This window comes from Amblyomma maculatum, chromosome 2 (assembly GCF_055883805.1).
Source record: "Amblyomma maculatum isolate TAMU_Amacu chromosome 2, ASM5588380v1, whole genome shotgun sequence".
Lineage (NCBI taxonomy): Eukaryota > Metazoa > Arthropoda > Arachnida > Ixodida > Ixodidae > Amblyomma > Amblyomma maculatum.
In genome coordinates, this window is record NC_139345.1 from 157,853,209 (window position 1) to 157,878,186 (window position 24,978).

The window sequence follows — 24,978 nt, forward strand, 5'->3', positions numbered from 1 at the left end:
TAAGATAAAAAAAAAAAAACTGTGGAACTTGCAAGTTTCCTGCATCGTTTAGAATTAAAACTTCTCTTTTTGACCATTTGTTTTACGGTGGCTTTAGAAGTAGTGGACAACACCTGATCAGGAAGCATATTGAATATTGTAGGGACACGTTGTTTTGATTTGCCGTATCTGGTTGCGTATTTGGCGACCATGTCGCGTTGACAATTCCGTAGTCAACGCTACGGAAATAATAGTCAAACAATCAATCAATCTTTATTTAATGTGCGCAGGAACAAAAATGTGGTCTTCGTACTGCAACACAAAAACAAAATGCACACACAAGTTTTACGCACACAGATAGAACTCGAAAGAAGTAACAAATATCTCCGAAATGAAACTGAGACGAAATAAGTCCCGGAGAGCAAGCAATCAATTAATAGCATGTCTTGTATACACAGTGAGAAAATTGTAGCGCATATCACGAAAAAAAAAAAAGAAGATAGACAGAGAAAAAAAAAATAACTGTCATTGTCTATAGTAATAAAAAAGTATACATAAAATTAACAACCACTCGAGGTGCAACAAGTGTTTGGCATCTAAGACACAGGCTAGAAATAGAGGGAAATACAATAAAGGAATAGAATTGAACGCGGGACAGTAATATTTGAATATAAATATTAAAGTTAAAATATATATAAGAAACGGATAATCAAGATAGAGACATCATTTAACAGGAGAAAAAGCAAGAAGGGAAGTAAATACAATAATTAGGCTAGAAAGTGGAAGTTATATACGATAAAGTACTGTTTAGAATACAATACTACGAACATCTAATATAAATGAACAGAGCGAGTTTTGGAGGATGTCAAGGTGAGGACAAAAAGAGTTAAATAACCACTGCATTCTGTCCAGAGTGGAATGTGAATGAAGAGACGGAAAAACTTGAAATGGTCTGAATTCCCTCATGCTCTTTCGCGGAACGCGTAGTAGGATGTACTCTAAGAGCTGAGGGCATATAATGTGACCATGAAGTAGTTTGTACAGAAAAGTGATATCAACTCTGATACGACGGCAGTGAAGAGAAGGAAGATTCAATCGGGCGGTCCTGGTGGAGCGAGAGGAGGAAGTTGCTCAAGGAAAGCGATAATGAAATATCCGTAAATTTTTTTCTTTTTTTGTACTCTGTCAACCTTGCCGAAGTTCGATTTGCAAGTGCCATTCCAAACAACCGACGCGTACTCCAAGAGCGGCAAGCATATGGACAGGTACAGTTTTAAGAACGAAGTGGAGTACGGAACTCTCTCGAAAATCTGCAAACGAATCCGAGTGTGCGCATAGCCCGCTGAGCAATGCGTTTAGTATGGGAGGAGAGGCTGAGGGTGCGGTCAAAAAGTACACCAAGGTCATTAATTTCATCAACCTTGTCCAATAGCACAGAATTCACAGAATAATGGCAGAGAAAGCTATGTGTTTTACGGGTAAATGAGACAACCCTAGTTTTGGAAGAATTGAGGGTAAGTCGATTCTTCGCACACCAATCAGAAAAAGCAGATATGTCCGATTGCAACAACAAGCAATCTTGAAAAGAATGTATTATCTTGAATATTTTTATATCATCAGCATAAAGAAGAAACGAGGCGTTCTTTATCGCCGAGGAAACATCATTAATAAAAACGGAGAAGATAAGCGGGCCTAGTACTGAATCTTCAGGAACTCCACTCGTTGCAGGGTAAACGAAAGAGGTCGGTCCATTGACACTGACAAAACAGAAGCGATCAAGGAGATAGTTGCGTAGGAGGGCTACGAGTGAGACTTCGACGCCAGAGAGTAGAAGCTGTTCAAGAAGCAGTGAGTGAGTAACAACATCGAAATCTTTGCTCATATCACAGTACACAGTGTCAACCTGACCCCTCTGAAGGACTGCTGCAGAGGCATACGTCATAAACGTGACTAGGTTGGTAGAAGTAGAGCGACGCGACATGAAGCCGTGTTGATTCGGTACTATGATATGTTTGATATGGAAGGAAAGTACGTTGTGCAAAGCTTATTCGAAAAGCTTAGAGGTTGCACATAGAAGAGAAATCGGACGATAATTGGAAACATCAGATTTGTTTCCAGACTTGAAGACAGGAAACATGCGTGTCATTTTCCACACGCGAGGAAACGCAGCATTTTTTAAACAGTTATTAAATATGGCAGTCAGTACTGGCACAAAGATATAACTGAAGGCTTTTATTATGGCGGCTGGAATGCCATCAGATCCAGGAGACAAAGATGGTCTCAGACGCTTAAGACTCTCAGTTATCAACTCCTCGTCAAAGAGAACGGTATTGGATAGTGCACCAGATGGAAGGCAAACGGAATCACAATGTGGATGTTTGTAAACGGAGGAAAAATGTTGGGCAAAACTGTCGGCAACATCCCCAATTTCCGACCCCTGAGAGTCAACTAAGCTGATACTCAAATCTGATTTAATGGAACGCTTGCTAACGTAACGCCAGAACTGACTAGGACGATTTGAGGCACTCCTCTCAGGAGTCTTAGTCCCGCTTGTATAAGCGTTTGCAAAGAGAACGCAAGCGGCGAAACTCATCTGCCCAATTGTGAAACCCAGGGCGTTTCGCTTTACGATGGGCCCGTTCCTTGAGTTTTAACGCCGTTATTAGTTCCCTTGAAAACCAGGAAGGGAACTTCCTACGCGTAGGAGTATGCAAAGGTATGTACCGACGCATACCATCAAGAACTATTTCAGTGAAGCGACTGCCTTGTCCATCTGAATCATTAATGTCATTTAAAAGGGACCAGTCGACGGAAAAGAAGAAATTGAAAAGACCGACATAATCACCACATGCATACGCGAAACGGGGCGAATTCCTCACCCGGTCTGAATTAGTAGAAGGTGATGCGGAGACAGCAGTAGTAACTAGAAGTGGAGGGTGAAATTTGTCACAGCAAGTCAGCGGTATGCCTCAACTCGAGACTTGAACACTTTCAAAATTCGATATATACAGATGTCAAGAATGTTACCACATCAGTTTTCAATGAAATTGTGTTGCTGCAAAGAGTTAAAGGCTATCAAATCAAGTAGAGTTTTACACTTACTTAATATATAATGATTGTTGCCAGAAGAAATAAATGAGTTTCAGTTGATACCTGGAGTATTAAAATCGCCTAAAATAAGAAGTTTGTGTTTGCTATGACGGGTTATAACATGTTCAATTGAGAGCAGAACATCATCATAGGCTGGAGGTGGAAGATTCCGAGGAATGTAGAAAGCTGCAAGTAAATGTTTTTGATGTCTATTTAAAGTGAGCTCAAGCCACACACATTCTAATAATAATAATAATAATAATAATAATAATAATAATAATAATAATAATAATAATAATAATAATAATAATAATAATAATAATAATAATAATAATAATAATAATAATAATAATAATAACAATATTTTAGGATCAGATTTTGTTTTATAACTTTGTTTATTGCTTTGCTGCGGGCAAAGAAAAAAAAGGGGGGTGGGAGGGAGGTATAAATTAATAGAAAAAGGTTGATCATTGTCCTGATGTTCATTAGGGAGCGATGATGGGACCCCTGCGCTCACGTCATATATGAAGGTGGTCTGTTCGTTAGGAGAATAGCTGCTGCCAATTGACGAATACTCGTTGGCTTCAGCGCCCGGAAAACTTACAGTAAGTGGCGAGTATCTGCCTCAGTGTTCTGGGATTGGCAGATCGGACGCCCTGAGCCGGGATTACAAGTCATTAGCAGTCAGTTCAGTCATTACTACTCATTACAAAAAAAATTAGTGATTTGTAATCAAGTATAGTCGTTACAACTTGTCGCTAGACACTTTGGTGATTACAAGTCATTAGTAGTCATCTTACTCATTGCTACTCATTACTAAGCAATTTGAGTCATTTCTAATTAATTATAGTTGTTACAAGTCTTCGTTAGACATACCGGTCATTACAAGTCATTAGTGGTCATTATTAGTCATTATAACATCTATTAATCTCTTTTGTAACCTCTATTATTAGCTAAGTATCACTATCAATCTTTTCTTTTTTTCTTCTTTAATCTGTCTTCATACGGCGGACATTTCCTGAGGAGCGTCCAGCGGTCACTGACGCACCATGAGCCTAGAAGGGATTTCACCTCAAAAATCCGCAGAAAAGTTAACATCCTGGAAAATAAATCGTTAACTATAAAATAATGACTTGCTCCTGGAATTGATGTCATTGGCCCTATTGAGCTAAAATTTATACCTGCGGTTATATCTGCCTTTTGGCCTACATTATAAATCTAAAAGATAGCAAGGATCACCACAGTATGTAAAGGTGGGGAACTGAGAACCTGGCAAATTACCGTCCTGGACCCGAGCTGTCATCGCTGTTAAATATCTTTGAATGTGTCATTCATTACCGGCTAGCGTCATTTTCTTTTTTGTAAACACAAAATTGTTACAGAAACTCATTATGGTTTTCGGAAAAGGAAATTTACAGAGTAGGCTTTACTGTACCTAGAGTATAAAATAATTTCTAACATATAGGGTAGCAATTGCACAGTATAACTTTTTCTATGTATTAAAAAGGCATTCGAATCTGTTCAGAATGGCATCTCGCTAAACCTATTATCTATTAAAGGTGCTCCTGACGTCGCCCTGCAATATTGCTCTCCTTATCTTTATGATCACTGTCAGACCGTACGCATTAATGGCTCGAGTTTTTCACAGCTAAATCTAACTCATAATGTTCTACAGGAAACTATATTGAGACTCCTTCTCTTCCTCACGTATATAAATGATATCGTTCAAATACCTGAATAACCAGGAGTCATTACGTATGCAAATGATACTAAGCTTTTTTGTTTTTTTTCACACCACGTGAGGTCACAATACTCGAAATTGGAGTGAACAATGATCTCAAAGTGGCTGAAGAAAGATATGCTGCAATTTAATTAAAAAACGCAATCTATACCCGTATTTCGCCCTATTCACAAACCATTATACAAAATAACAACACTGAAATTTGGTGGCCAATGACTTTCCTCAGTTAGTAAACAAAAATTTTTAGGCATGTTATCATAGAAGGAATTGTTGGCGCCGCATGTGAACCATTTACTGGCACGAACCATTGGCTGTTTATATAAAGCAGCCGATATAATCCCCCTATGGATAAAGCAAGTGTAAAAATCCCTTTTATGTTCAAAACTCTTCTATGGGATGGTAGTATGAAGAACCACAGTGCGCGAATTTCAAACGAGGCCAATTCTACTTCTGCTACTAACCATGCAACCTATAAAGGGTTGGTATAGTGATGCTCCAAGTGCGACTGAGCTTAGCTAACTAGTTAATTAACCAGTTAGCTTAATCAACATGATTGGGCTAATTAATCAACAATTACCTTGTGCCGTAGTCAAGCGAGGATGTGGTTACAATTGAGCGAAGCAATAATCAATTACACTAATTATATAATTAGCATAGCAGTGTTAGTTTGGCAATTCTGTAACATCTGTTTGGCAACATCTGTAAGACAGTTCTTGCACAACTGCCTGATGATGGTGTATACCTTCTCGTACAGTCAGTGACACCGGCTTTCCGCTGATCGTCGGCACCGGATCTCCGTAAAGGGCCAAGAAGGCTGAGATCAAAACGACAGTAAGTGTCAAAAGCAATTTCGATAGTTTGGAGGTAGATAGCAGGAGATAAAGTTTATTCTGGCGATCATACGGGTGGCGAGCGGTGACATAGCGCTGGACGGCAAAGTAGAGTCCAGGCCAAACGAAACGACAACGTATCCGGTCGTACTTGAGGGACACACCAAGACGGCCAGCGGTGGACAGGTCGTGGAGTTTCTCCAAGTAAGCCAAGCGCAGGTTCTAGGGCCCCACGAGCAGCAGCTCACGCCTGAAAGGTTGAAGATTGTGACGGCACAAAATGCCATTTTGAGGGATCAAGATGTGCAAGCAATCATCGGGATCGATAGATAAGAGGCTTTCAATGAGTGAGTGCAACGATTGACAGTGACACTGTCTTCGTCAATCTGCCGCAAAATGTAAATGTGAAAAATGGATGCACCACGTCGAGCGCACTAGTTTTAGCACGCATAATGAGGGGAGTGGCGAACAGATAAGGACGAAATTTAATAAAGGCAATGATGAATCGTGTAACTGGTACGGCAGGATCATGGCCGTAGTGATGCTGACCTATCACAGAACTGATGCCGTCTCCGCTGGTCCCGGTGCGAACTAGGTGCCTGCAGGCCAAACTGGGCTGATAAGTGGTGTGGTGAACGCTGTGATCAGAGATGAAAAATGTGTTGATTGCGTAAGAGCTAAGTGAAAGAGGCATTTTTCTTGAGGAGCTCGCTGAGCGCACGAGCGATATCGCCAAACGTTTCGACAAAACGACCAAAATGGGAGCCTAATCCTGCAAAGCTACGGTCGTCCTGTACACTGAGAATAGGGAAGTCCTTGCCGACTTGAACTTTACCGCGGTCCAGACCTGACGCGTCGACGAGGTGGCCATAGACTGTGAACTAGCGTAGGCTGAACTGGCACTTCGGGGAGGGGAGCAGATCCCCAGGTTTCCACAAAACAAGGAGGGTTGCTAAATATTTTTTGAGGTCTGGAGAAACGCAGACAAAACATCACACTATTGTTAAATGCCAAATAGAAGTGTCCCGTTCGAATTCCCAAAGGCGGGAGTCTATCATCCTCTCAAACGTGGCTGGCGCAATACGTCGGCCAAAAGGCATCCCCTCAAATTAATAGATAACGTTAGGGGTAAGGAAAGCGCTATTCTGACTGCTTTCACCGCCCGCCGCGACCTAGCTGCTAATAACTGGAGTGCAGATCAGCAGGTGGAAATATGTGAAGGCAGTCTAACGCAACGCTGATTTCGGAAAGCAGATAAATATATCTATTTATGATTAAGATGATAATAATTGACGCAAAAGCGCCAGGAACTGCCCATCTTTTTGACTAAACCACTGAGGCAGGCGCACTAAAGGACGTCTCAGAATAATCACAATAATAATAATAATAATAATAATTTTTATTGCCACAACATATTGTGATACAGACTCGGGCCTGCCAAAGCCAAGAGGAGGCTTGTAGGACTGGGCCCGGCAACATCGGCGAGCGAAAAATAAAGGCAATAAAATATTAGAATAAGTGCACACACACTGAAATGCATATACTAAGGAAGATACATTGTATAAAATAAAAAAAAAACTGTGGAACTTGCAAGTTTCCTGCATCGTTTAGAATTAAAACTTCTCTTTTTGACCATTTGTTTTACGGTGGCTTTAGAAGTAGTGGACAACACCTGATCAGGAAGCATATTGAATATTGTAGGGACACGTTGTTTTGATTTGCCGTATCTGGTTGCGTATTTGGCGACCATGTCGCGTTGACAATTCCGTAGTCAACGCTACGGAAATAATAGTCAAACAATCAATCAATCTTTATTTAATGTGCGCAGGAACAAAAATGTGGTCTTCGTGCTGCAACACAAAAACAAAATGCACACACAAGTTTTACGCACACAGATAGAACTCGAAAGAAGTAACAAATATCTCCGAAATGAAACTGAGACGAAATAAGTCCCGGAGAGCAAGCAATCAATTAATAGCATGTCTTGTATACACAGTGAGAAAATTGTAGCGCATATCACGAAAAAAAAAGAAGATAGACAGAGAAAAAAAAATAACTGTCATTGTCTATAGTAATAAAAAAGTATACATAAAATTAACAACCACTCGAGGTGCAACAAGTGTTTGGCATCTAAGACACAGGCTAGAAATAGAGGGAAATACAATAAAGAAATAGAATTGAACGCGGGACAGTAATATTTGAGTATAAATATTAAAGTTAAAATATATATAAGAAACGGATAATCAAGATAGAGACATCATTTAACAGGAGAAAAAGCAAGAAGGGAAGTAAATACAATAATTAGGCTAGAAAGTGGAAGTTATATACGATAAAGTACTGTTTAGAATACAATGCTACGAACATCTAATATAAATGAACAGAGCGAGTTTTGGAGGATGTCAAGGTGAGGACAAAAAGAGTTAAATAACCACTGCATTCTGTCCAGAGTGGAATGTGAATGAAGAGACGGAAAAACTTGAAATGGTCTGAATTCCCTCATGCTCTTTCGCGGAACGCGTAGTAGGATGTACTCTAAGAGATGAGGGCATATAATGTGACCATGAAGTAGTTTGTACAGAAAAGTGATATCAACTCTGATACGACGGCAGTGAAGAGAAGGAAGATTCAATCGGGCGCTCCTGGTGGAGCGAGAGGAGGAAGTTGCTCAAGGAAAGCGATAATGAAATATCCGTAAATTTTTTTCTTTTTTTGTACTCTGTCAACCTTGCCGAAGTTCGATTTGCAAGTGCCATTCCAAACAACCGACGCGTACTCCAAGAGCGGCAAGCATATGGACAGGTACAGTTTTAAGAACGAAGTGGAGTACGGAACTCTCTCGAAAATCTGCAAACGAATCCGAGTGTGCGCATAGCCCGCTGAGCAATGCGTTTAGTATGGGAGGAGAGGCTGAGGGTGCGGTCAAAAAGTACGCCAAGGTCATTAATTTCATCAACCTTGTCCAATAGCACAGAATTCACAGAATAATGGCAGAGAAAGCTATGTGTTTTACGGGTAAATGAGACAACCCTAGTTTTGGAAGAATTGAGGGTAAGTCGATTCTTCGCACACCAATCAGAAAAAGCAGATATGTCCGATTGCAACAACAAGCAATCTTGAAAAGAATGTATTATCTTGAATATTTTTATATCATCAGCTTAAAGAAGAAACGAGGCGTTCTTTATCGCCGAGGAAACATCATTAATAAAAACGGAGAAGATAAGCGGGCCTAGTACAGAATCTTCAGGAACTCCACTCGTTGCAGGGTAAACGAAAGAGGTCGGTCCATTGACACTGACAAAACAGAAGCGATCAAGGAGATAGTTGCGTAGGAGGGCTACGAGTGAGACTTCGACGCCAGAGAGTAGAAGCTTTTCAAGAAGCAGTGAGTGAGTAACAACATCGAAATCTTTGCTCATATCACAGTACACAGTGTCAACCTGACCCCTCTGAAGGACTGCTGCAGAGGCATACGTCATAAACGTGACTAGGTTGGTAGAAGTAGAGCGACGCGACATGAAGCCGTGTTGATTCGGTACTATGATATGTTTGATATGGAAGGAAAGTACGTTGTGCAAAGCTTATTCGAAAAGCTTAGAGGTTGCACATAGAAGAGAAATCGGACGATAATTGGAAACATCAGATTTGTTTCCAGACTTGAAGACAGGAAACATGCGTGTCATTTTCCACACGCGAGGAAACGCAGCATTTTTTAAACAGTTATTAAATATGGCAGTCAGTACTGGCACAAAGATATAACTGAAGGCTTTTATTATGGCGGCTGGAATGCCATCAGATCCAGGAGACAAAGATGGTCTCAGACGCTTAAGACTCTCAGTTATCAACTCCTCGTCAAAGAGAACGGTATTGGATAGTGCACCAGATGGAAGGCAAACGGAATCACAATGTGGATGTTTGTAAACGGAGGAAAAATGTTGGGCAAAACTGTCGGCAACATCCCGAATTTCCGACCCCTGAGAGTCAACTAAGCTGATACTCAAATCTGATTTAATGGAACGCTTGCTAACGTAACGCCAGAACTGACTAGGACGATTTGAGGCACTCCTCTCAGGAGTCTTAGTCCCGCTTGTATAAGCGTTTGCAAAGAGAACGCAAGCGGCGAAACTCATCTGCCCAATTGTGAAACCCAGGGCGTTTCGCTTTACGATGGGCCCGTTCCTTGAGTTTTAACGCCGTTATTAGTTCCCTTGAAAACCAGGAAGGGAACTTCCTACGCGTAGGAGTATGCAAAGGTATGTACCGACGCATACCATCAAGAACTATTTCAGTGAAGCGACTGCCTTGTTCATCTGAATCATTAATGTCATTTAAAAGGGACCAGTCGACGGAAAAGAAGAAATTGAAAAGACCGACATAATCACCACATGCATACGCGAAACGGGGCGAATTCCTCACCCGGTCTGAATTAGTAGAAGGTGATGCGGAGACAGCAGTAGTAACTAGAAGTGGAGGGTGAAATTTGTCACAGCAAGTCAGCGGTATGCCTGAACTCGAGACTTGAACACTTTCAAAATTCGATATATACAGATGTCAAGAATGTTACCACATCAGTTTTCAATGAAATTGTGTTGCTGCAAAGAGTTAAAGGCTATCAAATCAAGTAGAGTTTTACACTTACTTAATATATAATGATTGTTGCCAGAAGAAATAAATGAGTTTCAGTTGATACCTGGAGTATTAAAATCGCCTAAAATAAGAAGTTGGTGTTTGCTATGACGGGTTATAACATGTTCAATTGAGAGCAGAACATCATCATAGGCTGGAGGTGGAAGATTCCGAGGAATGTAGAAAGCTGCAAGTAAATGTTTTTGATGTCTATTTAAAGTGAGCTCAAGCCACACACATTCTAATAATAATAATAATAATAATAATAATAATAATAATAATAATAATAATAATAATAATAATAATAATAATAATAATAATAATAATAATAATAATAATAATAATAATAATAATAATAATAATAATAATAATAATAACAATAATTTAGGATCAGATTTTGTTTTATAACTTTGTTTATTGCTTTGCTGCGGGCAAAGAAAAAAAAAGGGGGGGTGGGAGGGAGGTATAAATTAATAGAAAAAGGTTGATCATTGTCCTGATGTTCATTAGGGAGCGATGATGGGACCCCTGCGCTCACGTCATATATGAAGGTGGTCTGTTCGTTAGGAGAATAGCTGCTGCCAATTGACGAATACTCGTTGGCTTCAGCGCCCGGAAAACTTACAGTAAGTGGCGAGTATCTGCCTCAGTGTTCTGGGATTGGCAGATCGGACGCCCTGAGCCGGGATTACAAGTCATTAGCAGTCAGTTCAGTCATTACTACTCATTACAAAAAAAATTAGTGATTTGTAATCAAGTATAGTCGTTACAACTTGTCGCTAGACACTTTGGTGATTACAAGTCATTAGTAGTCATCTTACTCATTGCTACTCATTACTAAGCAATTTGAGTCATTTCTAATTGATTATAGTTGTTACAAGTCTTCGTTAGACATACCGGTCATTACAAGTCATTAGTGGTCATTATTAGTCATTATAACATCTATGAATCTCTTTTGTAACCTCTATTATTAGCTAAGTATCACTATCAATCTTTTCTTTTTTTCTTCTTTAATCTGTCTTCATACGGCGGACATTTCCTGAGGAGCGTCCAGCGGTCACTGACGCACCATGAGCCTAGAAGGGATTTCGCCTCAAAAATCCGCAGAAAAGTTAACATCCTGGAAAATAAATCGTTAACTATAAAATAATGACTTGCTCCTGGAATCGATGTCATTGGCCCTATTGAGCTAAAATTTATACCTGCGGTTATATCTGCCTTTTGGCCTACATTATAAATCTAAAGGTAGCAAGGATCACCACAGTATGTAAAGGTGGGGAACTGAGAACCTGGCAAATTACCGTCCTGGACCCGAGCTGTCATCGCTGTTAAATATCTTTGAATGTGTCATTCATTACCGGCTAGCGTCATTTTCTTTTTTGTAAACACAAAATTGTTACAGAAACTCATTATGGTTTTCGGAAAAGGAAATTTACAGAGTAGGCTTTACTGTACCTAGAGTATAAAATAATTTCTAACATATAGGGTAGCAATTGCACAGTATAACTTTTTCTATGTATTAAAAAGGCATTCGAATCTGTTCAGAATGGCATCTCGCTAAACCTATTATCTATTAAAGGTGCTCCTGACGTCGCCCTGCAATATTGCTCTCCTTATCTTTATGATCACTGTCAGACCGTACGCATTAATGGCTCGAGTTTTTCACAGCCAAATCTAACTCATAATGTTCTACAGGAAACTATATTGAGACTCCTTCTCTTCCTCACGTATATAAATGATATCGTTCAAATACCTGAATAACCAGGAGTCATTACGTATGCAAATGATACTAAGCTTTTTTGTTTTTTTTTTCACACCACGTGAGGTCACAATACTCGAAATTGGAGTGAACAATGATCTCAAAGTGGCTGAAGAAAGATATGCTGCAATTTAATTAAAAAACGCAATCTATACCCGTATTTCGCCCTATTCACAAACCATTATACAAAATAACAACACTGAAATTTGGTGGCCAATGACTTTCCTCAGTTAGTAAACAAAAATTTTTAGGCATGTTATCATAGAAGGAATTGTTGGCGCCGCATGTGAACCATTTACTGGCACGAACCATTGGCTGTTTATATAAAGCAGCCGATATAATCCCCCTATGGATAAAGCAAGTGTAAAAATCCCTTTTATGTTCAAAACTCTTCTATGGGATGGTAGTATGAAGAACCACAGTGCGCGAATTTCAAACGAGGCCAATTCTACTTCTGCTACTAACCATGCAACCTATAAAGGGTTGGTATAGTGATGCTCCAAGTGCGACTGAGCTTAGCTAACTAGTTAATTAACCAGTTAGCTTAATCAACATGATTGGGCTAATTAATCAACAATTACCTTGTGCCGTAGTCAAGCGAGGATGTGGTTACAATTGAGCGAAGCAATAATCAATTACACTAATTATATAATTAGCATAGCAGTGTTAGTTTGGCAATTAGCGCAAGTTTACGCTTGCTGAACAGTAACTAAGGTTTACTGAAAAGTATACCTTTTACTGGTAATTGACTGAAGTACAATACACAAATTAGCCAATTAGTGTGATGTGCTATTAGGCAATTGGTTATAGCGAATTAGTGAAAGTTTACGCTTACAGAATTGGGACTTTCGGTTACCGGTAACTATGTCTTTAGCGGACCGGACTGCGCTGTGCATGGGTAGAGTGGTGATCGCATCGGCTGGGAATATACCGCGCCGAACGGTTGGCTGCATGGTTGAAAGAAGAGATGGAGATAGAGGGGCCGTAGTGGAGGGCTACGATCCACCAGTCTATAAGGGCTTTCGCCTCATCGCACTTTAGTAGGGAGCTACATGTTGCTCCGGGAGGCGCAGCGCAACATGCAGAAGAACGTAATAGCGGAATAATAAGTAGTATGCTTGTAGTGATTGGTATGAGCTTTAGGTAGAATGAACGTTCAATTTATAGCAGTACTGGAATTGGTAATATTTCTGAGGAACAATCTAGAAATAATTGGAAATGAAAACAGTTTATTTTTTGCTTTTAGCACAAGCACGCCAAGGTATTATTTAACTTGTTCATGACCATTAATACGCTGTTGACTCCTAATAAGCTTGTAGTGCTGGTACTCTAAGTACTGAATACCTATTAAAATCCCAACTACATGATTTTGCGCGGTTTTTAGAAATGCTAGCTGACTGGTATACCCCCTGCATAGTAGATATAGACAGTATTTGAAGCGCGACACGATAAAGGATGTTGAGTAAACTTTCGTGAAGACTTTTCCTTAAAATATATAATTAAAGATATAAAATAAGTATTTAAGGAAACAAACTCTCAGTAAAACGTTGAATTGGGTTATTTGGTAGATATTCATAATGTAAACAGCGCAAACTACAAGGAACAAGAAAAGTAGAAGGCGCTCGTCCTGTGTCCCTTCTTATTTTCTTGTCCCTTGTAGGTTGCGCTCTTTACATTATGAAGAAACTGTCAGCCTCGGCGGACACAATTTACTGCAAATGTCATTTAATTCTACAATCAATTAAATAAAGCTATCGAATTAACTTTTTCCTTAAAGCACTTCGGTAGCTAGGGGCAAGTGGAGAATTCAAAGCCGTAAACAATGCGATGCCATGCCAATTTTTGAGGCGTAAGAAACCCAATGTCTACAGCCTAAAAGCGCGAAGAAAGCGTGTAGTACTTCTTTTTCGCACGAACCCGAAACTGAGCTTAGCGGGCGCGCAGGAAGATCGAAGGACCTGCTTCACGGTGTCGTGTGATGCGCTTTGTTTTATTATATTGATCGCAAAAAAAAAGAAAACGAAAACGACCAAGCAGTTTGTAATGACGGTGCTCTCCCTTACGGCATGTTCCGAAGCCAAATATCGTACACGATATTGCATGATACTTCTTGCAGTTAAAATTGGACACCACAATCACAGCAATGCGTCATTGGCGGACGTCACGTCAGCACCAAGCTTCCCGAGCGTCTAATGCGCTCAACTAATTCTGCTTCGTGCGCGTAAGCATCGCTGGAATTCCTCGCGTTGCGGGTCATTGGAAAATTAGTTTTTCGTCCTTTTAAAAGCTGGTGTGGCACCGTTTGGTCTACATTTTTAGGCTTCCAACTGGGTCTAACAGCCGGACTTTGTTAAATAAAACTTCTTTACAGCTTTTAGATAATAAGTTCGATAATTAGAAACGTTTCGCGGTCAACTGAGGTCCCCGAGGATGAGAGGTTTTCCCTGAAAATATGTTTTGTCAAACTTGAGCTGCTCATCTTTGAGAATTTTTACAAGTATTTCCTGAAACACCCAGCATATAGTCAGCAGTGTAGAATTACTAAACTGTGGCCGAGCTTTTGCGAGTATTTTGAAGCTGTAGGTGTCTTAAAATAACACTTGAGGGGCTAGTTGGTGGTGCATAATACCCAGAAATGTGGCGCAACAAACACAAACACATGCGAAGAGACACAACACACTAGTGTTATGTTGGTTAATGTCGGAGAGACTGACGACACGGACTAGCCCAGTTGTGAAGAGAAGAGGAACTAAGGTTTATTCATGATTTGAACTTGGGTCGCGGTTACGTAGGTGGCGCTGTCTGGAGCCTTGTTAGAATCGAGGCGGCCACTTAGAGATGGCGCTAAAGGATGAGAAGCCGAGTTGCTTTTGTGCGTATACATAACAACTCGCACACTACCAACTGTAATATGGATCTGAACACACTTCCTCTTCACTACTCCTCTTCTTCTACACTCAAGTACATCATCTCATCATCATCTTCTTTGCCAAGGAGATAGCGGCACTTTCTTCCCCGCTGAACGTAAACATCGTACAAGCATAGCAGTCACTAATTCTACACTCACGCACATCTCCATACACATATGCTTTGCCCAACAGCTAATACCACGCTAAACAGTCACAAGGTACACCACATAGCCACATAGTCACACACTAACAACCACCACCACACATGTGCAGTAGGACATGTCCATCCGGAACACATCACTTGTGAAGTACCTATGTAATGAAAAAACTGTAACCTGCCAACATGTCTACAGGTCTACGAAGCAACGAAGTACATGAGAATGAGAAGTCCATGTACTTGAGGGGAAAAGGATCAATAAACAAACATGGCCACAATACATGAGAGGTGTTTAAGAATAACAGCTTTAGGCCCAATAATAAACTCGATTCTTTCCATTACTCAAGAAGATTCCTCAATAAAAGTAAATTCTTTTCTACGTAAACTCAGCGAGGCCTCACTAATACAACTGTCTTCTTTCTTCTGTATCCAGAACGCCTCTAAAATTTCGCGCGCCATCTTACCCCGACTCTTCCCTAAAATACTAAGCCTGTTAAACAATGGCTCACACTTGCACTTCTGACAGTGCAGGGGTAAATTTAATCCCTTCCCATTTTCTATGGACTTCTCATGTTCCCTTACTCTATCATTGATGCATCTTCTAGACTGCCCTATATATACTTTAACGCACGTCAGTGGAATCTCGTAAATCAGTAAAGACTGGAAGATGTATCAATGATAGAATAAGGGAACATGAGAAGTCCATAGAAAATGGGAAGAGCTCAAATTTACCCCTGCACTGTCAGAAGTGCAAGTGTGAGCCATTGTTTAGCAGGCTTAGTATTTTAAGGAAGAGTCGGGATAAGATGGCGCGCGAAATTTTAGAGGCGTTCTGGATACAGAAGAAAGAAGACAGCTGTATTAGTGAAGTCTCGCTGAGTTTACGTAGAAAAGAATTTACTTTTATTGAGGAATATTTTTGAGTAATGGAAAGAATCGAGTTTATTATTGGGCCTAAAGCTGTTATTTTTAAACACCTCTCATGTATTGTGGCCATGTTTGCTTATTGATCCTTTTTCCCTCAAGTACATGGACTTTTCATTCTCATGTACTTCGTTGCTTCGTACACCTGTAGACATGTTGGCAGGCTACAGTTTTTTGATTACATAGGGACTTCACAAGTGATGTGTTTTGGATGGATATGTCCTATCACACTAACACTAACTGCACATGTGTGGTGATGGTTGTTAGTGTGTGACTATGTGGCTATGTGGTGGACTTTGTGACTGTTTAGCGTGGTATTAGCTACTGGGCAAAGCAGAGGTGTGTGGAGGTGTACGTGAGTGTAAAATTAGTGACTGCCATGCTTGTACGATGTTTATGTTCAGCGGGGAAGAAAGTGAAACTATCTCCTTGGTAAAGAAGATGATGATGAGATGATGTACTTGAGTGTAGAAGAAGAGGAGTGCTGAAGAGGAAGTGTGTTCAGATTCATATTACAGTTGGTAGTGTGCGCGTGTGTTGTGTCTCTTCGCACGTGTTTGTGTTTGTTGCGCCACTTTTCTGGGTAGGTGTCTTCTTTTTAATAGTTCCAATTTCGGAGAGACCATTTAGGATGTCAGTTCAATTGTGCTCTCAAAAACGATGACCGGTATCTCGTCGGTATGATAGGCGCAATTGGTGTATATATGGAAGGATTGCGAGTCCGTAATATCTGATGGTAGGAGAATGAAACAAACTTCGTTTCGGACAGGGGGAGTTTTAGCATTGCGCTTACGCTTACGAGGGCTATGGAACGAAAAATGGTAGGGGTAACATTAAGAGATAGAAAGCGTGCAGAGTGGGTCAGAGAAATACCTCAAGTTACCGACATTCTAGTAGAAATTAAGAAGAAGAAATGGACATGGGCAGGACATGTAGTGCGAAGAGAGGATAACCGATGGTCGCTGAGGGTAACAAACTGGATTCCAAGGGAAGGAAAGCGTAGCAGGGGGCGGCAGAAAGTTAGGTGGGCGGATGAGATTAAGAAGTTCGCAGGGGTCAAGTGGATGCAGCTAGCACAGAACCGGGTTAAGTGGAGAAATATGGGAGAGGCCTTCGCCCTGCAGTGGGTATAATCAGGCTGATGATGATGATGATGATGATGATGGTGATGATGATGATGATTCTTACGCCAAATGCGAAACTGAGCGATATCAGCATTCATTTTCAATGAGAGCAAATTAGCGCCGTTGTTCAAATTAACAGTTGCTGTTTCGTCAGCGTATAATAAATGACATGAGCTGAGCTAGTTAGGCAGGCCATTTGTACTAACTAAATATAGAAGTGCGCCCAGTATAGAACTTTGTGGAGTACCCTCAATGGTAATTGTTATTTCGAAGTAGGCACCATTAAATGTAAGTGTTTTATAACTATTATTTACCAAACTTTAAAAGTGAGTAACCTATTATCCCTAAAGCATCTAATTTGGCCGAGAGAATATTTGATTAATTGTGTCAAAATCTCTCCTGAAGTCGACATAAATAGAAGCAACGTAATTCGGATCATCTGTGGCTTCTTAAGGTTATCCCATTAAGAAACAATTGCAAGTTTACTTGAAAACCCTTGCAGATAGCCTGACTGGAGTTGTGAAGTTGCAAGATAACTACTTAGTTTATCTACAGGCGTGCTGAAAAAAAAGCAGGATACATAAGGGGCAATGATAATCGATTAAGGAGGGGTCGCCTGTCTCGAAGACAGGAGTGGTCCTGCGGCGGTACAGTTCCCGTGTGAACACACCTGTTTTAAGGTAAGGTAGGCGATAGCAGAGAAATTGTCAGCTATTCGCAACGCATTCCTTTTGGCGTAAAAAGGTTGAAGATCATCTATTTCAAGCCTTGTTACTTTTAAGTGACAGATGACTTCAAGCGCGTCTCGTGGTGCGGTGGTGGGAAACAAGAATGACCGCATGGTTGTCGAGTGAGTTAATATTCAATATTCTTGACAAGCGCGGTGTCGTTGTCAACCAAGAACTTTGAAAGCGTCAAACTATCTTCGGCAGGCTCGGTTAAAACACACCTTACAATTATATGCCGGTTATGATATTCCGACTAGAATCGTGACCAAGAAAGTGTTAACTATTTTCCACGTTCTCTTCGTGTTGTTGCCGCATTCGAGTAGTTTCTTTTCATAGCAAAGCGCATTTTCTCCCTTTTCAATTAGGCGTTGACAGAGCTGCTGAAATTTTTATGACGGCCACGCAGTTTAATTTTTAAGAATTTGTTTTTAGCTTCTTTTAAGTGTTTAAGCACTTGCACATAGCCTCTATTAAATTGACGATTATCCGCTAGTTTTACTTGAAGCGAAAAAGTTTATAATTCCTTTTCAGAGGGCATGACTGAAGGTTGGATGACAGGAGCAATAAAAATCGAGGAAATCCTTGTTGTACCCCATTTCTGAGCAAAATTCAAGAGCAGTCGTCTCTAAAAACAGTGTCGATATTTATTTTTTTCAACGTATGGGTTAGAAAATGAAAATTCGCGTTTCTGTGTTTCGGTATAGAGACATAAAAATACGTGGTAGCAATTAGTTATATCAATACGGAGAACGTCTGCTTCAAATGGTAAAATAGAATTAGTGCCCAATCTGTGGGGGTATCATAGCCGTTAGCTATGGCGCGTGCTGGTAAAGTGATAGTTATGGCAGTCATAGCCAAAGCTATGAATGCAGCTAGAACAATTTATCCAGGCAACAGATCAATTATCCAGTACGTTAATGTTATTGTCTCGCACTGTTAACAGAGTATTGTGTTCAATATATGAACTTCTCGTGATATAATGAAGAGCTGCATTAAAATCAGTATTTGATGACGATAGTAAGCGAGGATCATATCCGAACGCTAAGTTCTTGCGATCTTCATTATCTCAATCATCTGTGTTTATATTTAGGTCCCATCTTTCTTTGTGTTTGAAATCGGGATATATCTAAAACGCTACACCACCATAATAGCTACTCTTTAAGTGATATTACTCTCGCACATAAAGAGTAGATTCTTAATTTCATCTGAACTCTTCCGAATACCTCGTGGATTAATGTGCATAACTGATTGGGAATATTGCGAAATAAGGCAGTTCAGTTGTCGGTCAAAAAATACGAATATATCTTGTTTCGGAATGCCGCAAACTGGACATTTTCAGATGAAAATGAACACATCAAATTCCTGAGAGGTGCCAAAAGCGGTCCTGCATGTCATTTGTCATTTGTGGCATTAATCTGTCCGTAAGAATTGCCAGTCGTTCGCCTTCTTTAGATCCAGGGCTTTTGAAGAGAACGATTAGTCATCCGGGGTCAGGTTATCATTAACGAAGATTGGATCATTAGTTGTTGCCGAGATACCTTTGCCATTGAAGCATAGCTGCACCTTAGGAGCCTTGCCGAAGAAATCGATGCTGGTTTCCGCGCGCAAAATCAGGCAGTAAGGTTTCCCAGTGTCCGACTTGTATACGTACACTGGGCGCACGGTGCACGATATCAAGGCGCTCTGGCAAGACCGACTCCTACAGCCAGTGTAATATTTGCACAATGTTCCCCATTTGTACATCAGAATCCCGTAATATAATCACTGCTGAATGTGAGGTATACTGCTCCGTTTTAAACAATCTGACAAGTGACGTCAAAATTTAGGGTTAGCCAAGTCGGGCCATTTAGCAACGGGCCACTAGCAACAACGTTGCTATGGCACCGAGGTACGTAAGCGTCGCGGAGGAAGAAAATGCGGAGGGTAAAGGAGGAGGAGAGACACTGAAGCGTCCGGTTACAGTCCGGTCGCGGCGCGGCCCACGGCTGGTCTCGAGCCATGCCGGCTTCAAAAAAAGTGACGTCAGGGCATTGAGGAAGGGAAGAACTTAGGAGAGGCCCTGACGTCACTTTTCTGAAGCCGGCGCGGCCGCGCCGCGACCGGACGCTGCAACGTCTCTCCTCCTCCTTTACCCTCCGCATTTTCTTTCTCCGCGACGCTCCCGTACTGCCCGTACCTCGGGACCCCCGCAGCGCTGTTGCTAGTGGCCCGAGTTTTCATAGCAACAGCGATGCCGTTCTTGGCTAACCCTAAATTTTGACGTCACTTCCGCCACACTTTCTCCAATGCATTGGGAATGGCAAGGGCCTCTCCTAAGTTGTTTCCTTCCTCCATGAGCGGGTCGAAGAGCTAACGAAGTATATTCGAGTTCGGTCTTATAACCACCGATATTATAACCACCTCTTTGAAGCTTGTCCATAACCACGCACCAACGAAGGAAAAGCGCGCACACACACACACACGTAAGCCAATACACATACACACACACGCACATACATACATACATACATACATACATACATACATACATACATACATACATACATACATACATACATACATACATACATACATACATACATACATACATACATACATACATACATACATGCATACATACATACATACATACATACATACATACATACGTACGTACGTACGTACGTACATATATACATACATACATACATACATACATACATACATACATACATACATACATACATACATACATACATACATACATACATACATACATACATACATACATACATACATAGAGGCCCGCTCTTTCTGTGGCAGGGTTGTAGCCCTTTTGCTCCTTTTGCGCAGGGTTCGCCGCTGCAGCAGCATGACCCACCGCAGCAGCCGCCCGAGCCGCCCGCCCGCAACTGGTCGCCGCAGTCGGGAGGCCGTTACCCGACGCGGGCGGTGAGCGTGGACCGCGCCACCTCGTCGTCCTCGTTGCTCTCCCGCTGGCGGCAGGTGGGCCGCTCCAAAAGCGCCAGCATCTCGGAGCCCCGCGAGTACCCGCTCGACGATGGCAACGCCAAGCCGACGCCACCGCCCAGACCGCCCCGGTCAGCAGCCTCCAGGTTGTCCGGTGAGCCCCGGCCCTTCTGTACTGATGCTCTTAACGCCAGTTAAAGGTCAATTCCGGTGGTTTTTCTCATCATTTCGTGTTACTGATTGCATTACATCCCTCTTTGTGTCCTGACTGCGATACAAAAAAAAACGCTTTTCTAAATTCCAAGTGTAAGTACTTTTAAAATGAAAGACTATCAAATCAAAACCGAAACTGGTCTGATGGCCGGACACGACGTTCAAGTTGACGAAATGGTGATGTTAGATACTTTATCAGAAGAATACTCGCACGCGCCTCGGGTGATGAAAATAAAGTCTGCAATTCATGACACAGCACACAAAATGCCTAAGATAGTTTGTACACGCCTCAAAATTTCATCATCACGCGGGGACCAGGCAGTAAGGGTGCAGGTATTGGGCGCGAGCGCCACCACTGGAGCGAACGGCGCTAGTGTCGACCTAGGGTAGAAAGTGGGATCAAGCGACTCCTCTTACTGCTGCTGAAGCGGATGCTCGATTGAATGTGTACGTTTTAAAAGCTAACAGTCCCATTTATTTCTGTAGTTGGGATTTATATACTTTTTCATCTTGCATTGTTACTGAGGCTGCTGAAGTTTATTTAAGCTGTTGCTACGGTCTTTTACTGCTCTGTACCCGGACGTAAGTGAGAGAACCAAGACTAAGGTCCCATTGCTACCCAAAACATAAGCTCACAGAACCTTCTTTAATCAAAATTTGAATGGGCAAATCACCGAGGGTTAATTCTCTTGATGTGCGCAGCGGACATTTAAGCGAGCGAGATTTCATCCATAGAGTTGGTGCTAAAAGTTCGGTGAGCAGCAGAAGGAACGGTGCACGTGTTTTAATTTGCGCTTATCACTTGTGAAGCTAGCAATATTACTGCTGAAAAGATGGAAAAGTTGCTGGTTTCTTCATGGAGCAGTGCCCTCCCAAAGAAAGGAGGGATCGTACGAAAGCCAGAAGGTCTCAAATTATTCAGAATGAACGCGTTGACACGGAAGGTTCACTGAAGTGAACAAGAAGATTCTGCCGCCTCGCTCAGCGGTATGCATGGTGAGTTGTCTCAGGCAGCGTCTTCAGTACTCTAGTAATTTCAAATGACAGAGTCCGTGAATAAAGGAAAGATAGAGCAGTACAGGCATGTTGTGATGTGCTGATCGAGATATGCGTAAAAAAAAAAAAAAAAAGGCTACTGTGGGCGGGGAAAACAAATATCCGCTCTAACCAAGAGTGCCAATGACGGTAGTCAGTGCGCAAAAATTAGCTGCGTGGAACGCACGTCTTCACACTTGTTAAAAAATCAATCCATGTCATCCCAGCAGTCAAACTTGCTTGCTCTGCTACGTTCAAGCGAGTGGGCGAACGGTGCCGCTTCCACCAGCGCTATGCGAAGGCGCTCAGCATCTGTGAGGCTCCTGACAGTCATCTGCTCTTGCAGATGAGTGCCATTACCTGTGCACTGGCTGCTTACATCTGACTGGTTGTGTGGTAGCTTGTGTGTGTGTGTGTGTTTTTTTTTTTTTTTCCTGACAGCATAAATGCTGTAGCCGGTGCGCATCATCGCAGCAGTAAAGTTCGCCAACTTCGATAACTCTGATCCGGTGAAGTGCATTCTTGCCGAACAAGTGGGTCTAATACCTTCAATTAAACATATGCAGGCCCAGACCGAGGGGTATATTAAATAAATAAATGAACGTAATGCTGACGCGCAACTGAACGGCCTAGCAAAGCATCGTACAACAGCAGTTAAACGTGCGTTATCCCACTTACTTCTTCATGCGGGCGCTCCCGAGAGGTGGCGCCACGGTATGTCCTCGCGCCCAGTAATGTTTGTGACGTCATAAACGCAGTGTTTTCCACGCAAATATTTTGAACTGAGGCCACGAAAAATGCAGATATTATAATCGAGTTGCGCGCAAATGAATTATCGCAAGGCACCTTGGTTTGGTAGAATGCGTAGATGCATCTTAAGTTCAGGAACCACTTCGTTTCCTGCATTCCTCGCCATGTTTCGACAACGGAAATTCGTTACTTCCATGCCAGCTAGCAAGTTTCTGGCCTTGTTTTTTGCTCGCTTAGTTGCTTGTTTGCTTGTTTGGTTTCTCTCACGAAATCGCTCATGTTGCTGCAAGGCGGCAGCGAAAGAATATTAGACTGGATGCAAGCCCCACCGCACCGCTTAGGCCTCCACATCACTTTGGCGAATGAAAAAGCGCCTCAAAGCAGCACGGGCAGCGGGGATACCCTGTTGCGCTCTTACAGCATAGCGAAGGCCATGTCGGGCAAACGACTCGCCATTAGAAATGCATGCGCTCGTCGGCACGCGTCCTGTTACATGCTTGAAGCGGTATATCGACCGGTTGGCGGGGCGTCCCGCAACCAGCACCGCACCGTCAGTGCTTGCCTCGGAAAACGGGGCGAAGGGTGAGGGCTAAGGAACTCCGATGCACACCCTTGCCTCTCCTGGGAAATCAAGCTTGGCTTCAGCAGCGACGCTAAAAGGGCGAGCCGTGCGTCTATATAGTCTCAGCAGTAGCAGCACCTTTGTGTGAATAGCTGGATCTGGACATTTTCTCTTTTAGGAATTAACGCTTTATTTTGACGCTGCAGCCCAGCTCTGAGCTGCAGTCAAGGAGCTGACGTCAGCTTGATTGGCTCCGTGACCAGCGGAGCGAAGACCAAAGGGATGCGTAGAAGGCATTGCACCGTATATAAGGCATCGTTCAAACGCCGTAAAACGGTGCGGCGTCGTTCTCGAACGCTGAAAGTTCTGGACGGGCTCTGGGAAAAGGTAATGTTTGCGAGCCGTCAATAACACATGCGCTGGGCGGATCGCGGATGCAAAGTTTCCACGAATACGTAAACACTTTACCCTGGCCGGTCCGCTCACGCCACTGAGAAAGAGTGCGCGCACCGACACTTCTTATCATAGCATGGGCGTGCATGCAAGCGACGCTGTCCTTTGCGATGGGCGGTGACAGTATTATGCCGGAGGGAGCATCGATGCTGACATTTGCACGAGGAACGAATGGAGAGAAATAAACTGAATATAGTATATGACAGGTGAGTTCGCTCGATTCGCGAAGCACATTGTGTTTGTGCAGAGTTAGCCATGTGATAACCTTCCTTTAGGTAATCGACGTCGCAATCTTTACGATAGCATATCTTTGACAAGTTCCTCATTCTAGTCTCGGGCATATCATCCGAAAAGCGTGGCGGATTTGAAACCGAGCACGAAGCTGGACATCGCCGAAGCATTGTTAATTCGCCTAGGCCAATAATATCCGGGTGACAAAAAGCTTACCTTTTCCTTACCACAGCCGCCGGCAATGTGTGATTGTTACACGCAGGAAACAGGAGTTTTGTTTCCCTATGGCTCTCGATGGTAAGTGGCTCCTTGAGTTGGGCTGCAGTTGACTCACATTGCACCTTGTCTGTGCTTGCGTGTGTTTTTTGTCGTCAGTTTTATTCTTTCGTTCCAAATGCGTGAACTAGCCCTTCACAACGCCTTACAGCAGTTTTCAGCTGGCCAATTGCTGCCACTGTCATTTTTTTTAATTTCTTTTTGTGTTCGCTCACCGCTTTAAAATGCCAATCACAGTACTAGAGCTTCGGTCACCCATTGGAGCCATACAAGTGGAAAGGTAGCACGATCCGTCTACGTCACCGTCGACATACAGCTTTAAGCAGCCGAACAATAAGGTCAGAACACTTCGGCCGAACACGTCGCTAAGGCCGTACGGCTGCCGAGAGTTGTGGAACCTCTAGACGCCGAGCCCAGTGGCGGGCGCGCATAAGCAACTAAAGGCGGTAGCCCGTTAAATGCAGAAAGACCCAAGTGAAGCTGGGCGCGCTGTCTGACTCGAAGCATATATATATGCTCGAAGAGAAGCAACTGACTGCGGCGGTCCCTCAGCGGTGACAGCAGCTACGGCGGCTGTGGTGGAAGTGAGGGAGCCGACGAAGGCGGCCGAAGCACCTGCAGTCATTACCCAAGTGCGGCTTCCAC

At 42.4% G+C, this 24,978-nt stretch overlaps 1 protein-coding gene across 5 annotated transcripts in view; it reads left to right on the top strand.

The window, feature by feature from the left end:
• Positions 1–24,978, top strand: part of LOC146200263 (coiled-coil domain-containing protein AGAP005037) — a 344,563-nt gene that overhangs the window by 39,214 nt on the left and 280,371 nt on the right. For all 5 annotated transcript variants that reach the window (XM_084595461.1, XM_084595456.1, XM_084595457.1 and 2 more), the window contains exon 3: positions 20,697–20,967. In XM_084595461.1, the coding sequence (XP_084451587.1) occupies positions 20,697–20,967 (271 nt within the window). The remainder of the gene's footprint in view (positions 1–20,696; positions 20,968–24,978) is intronic.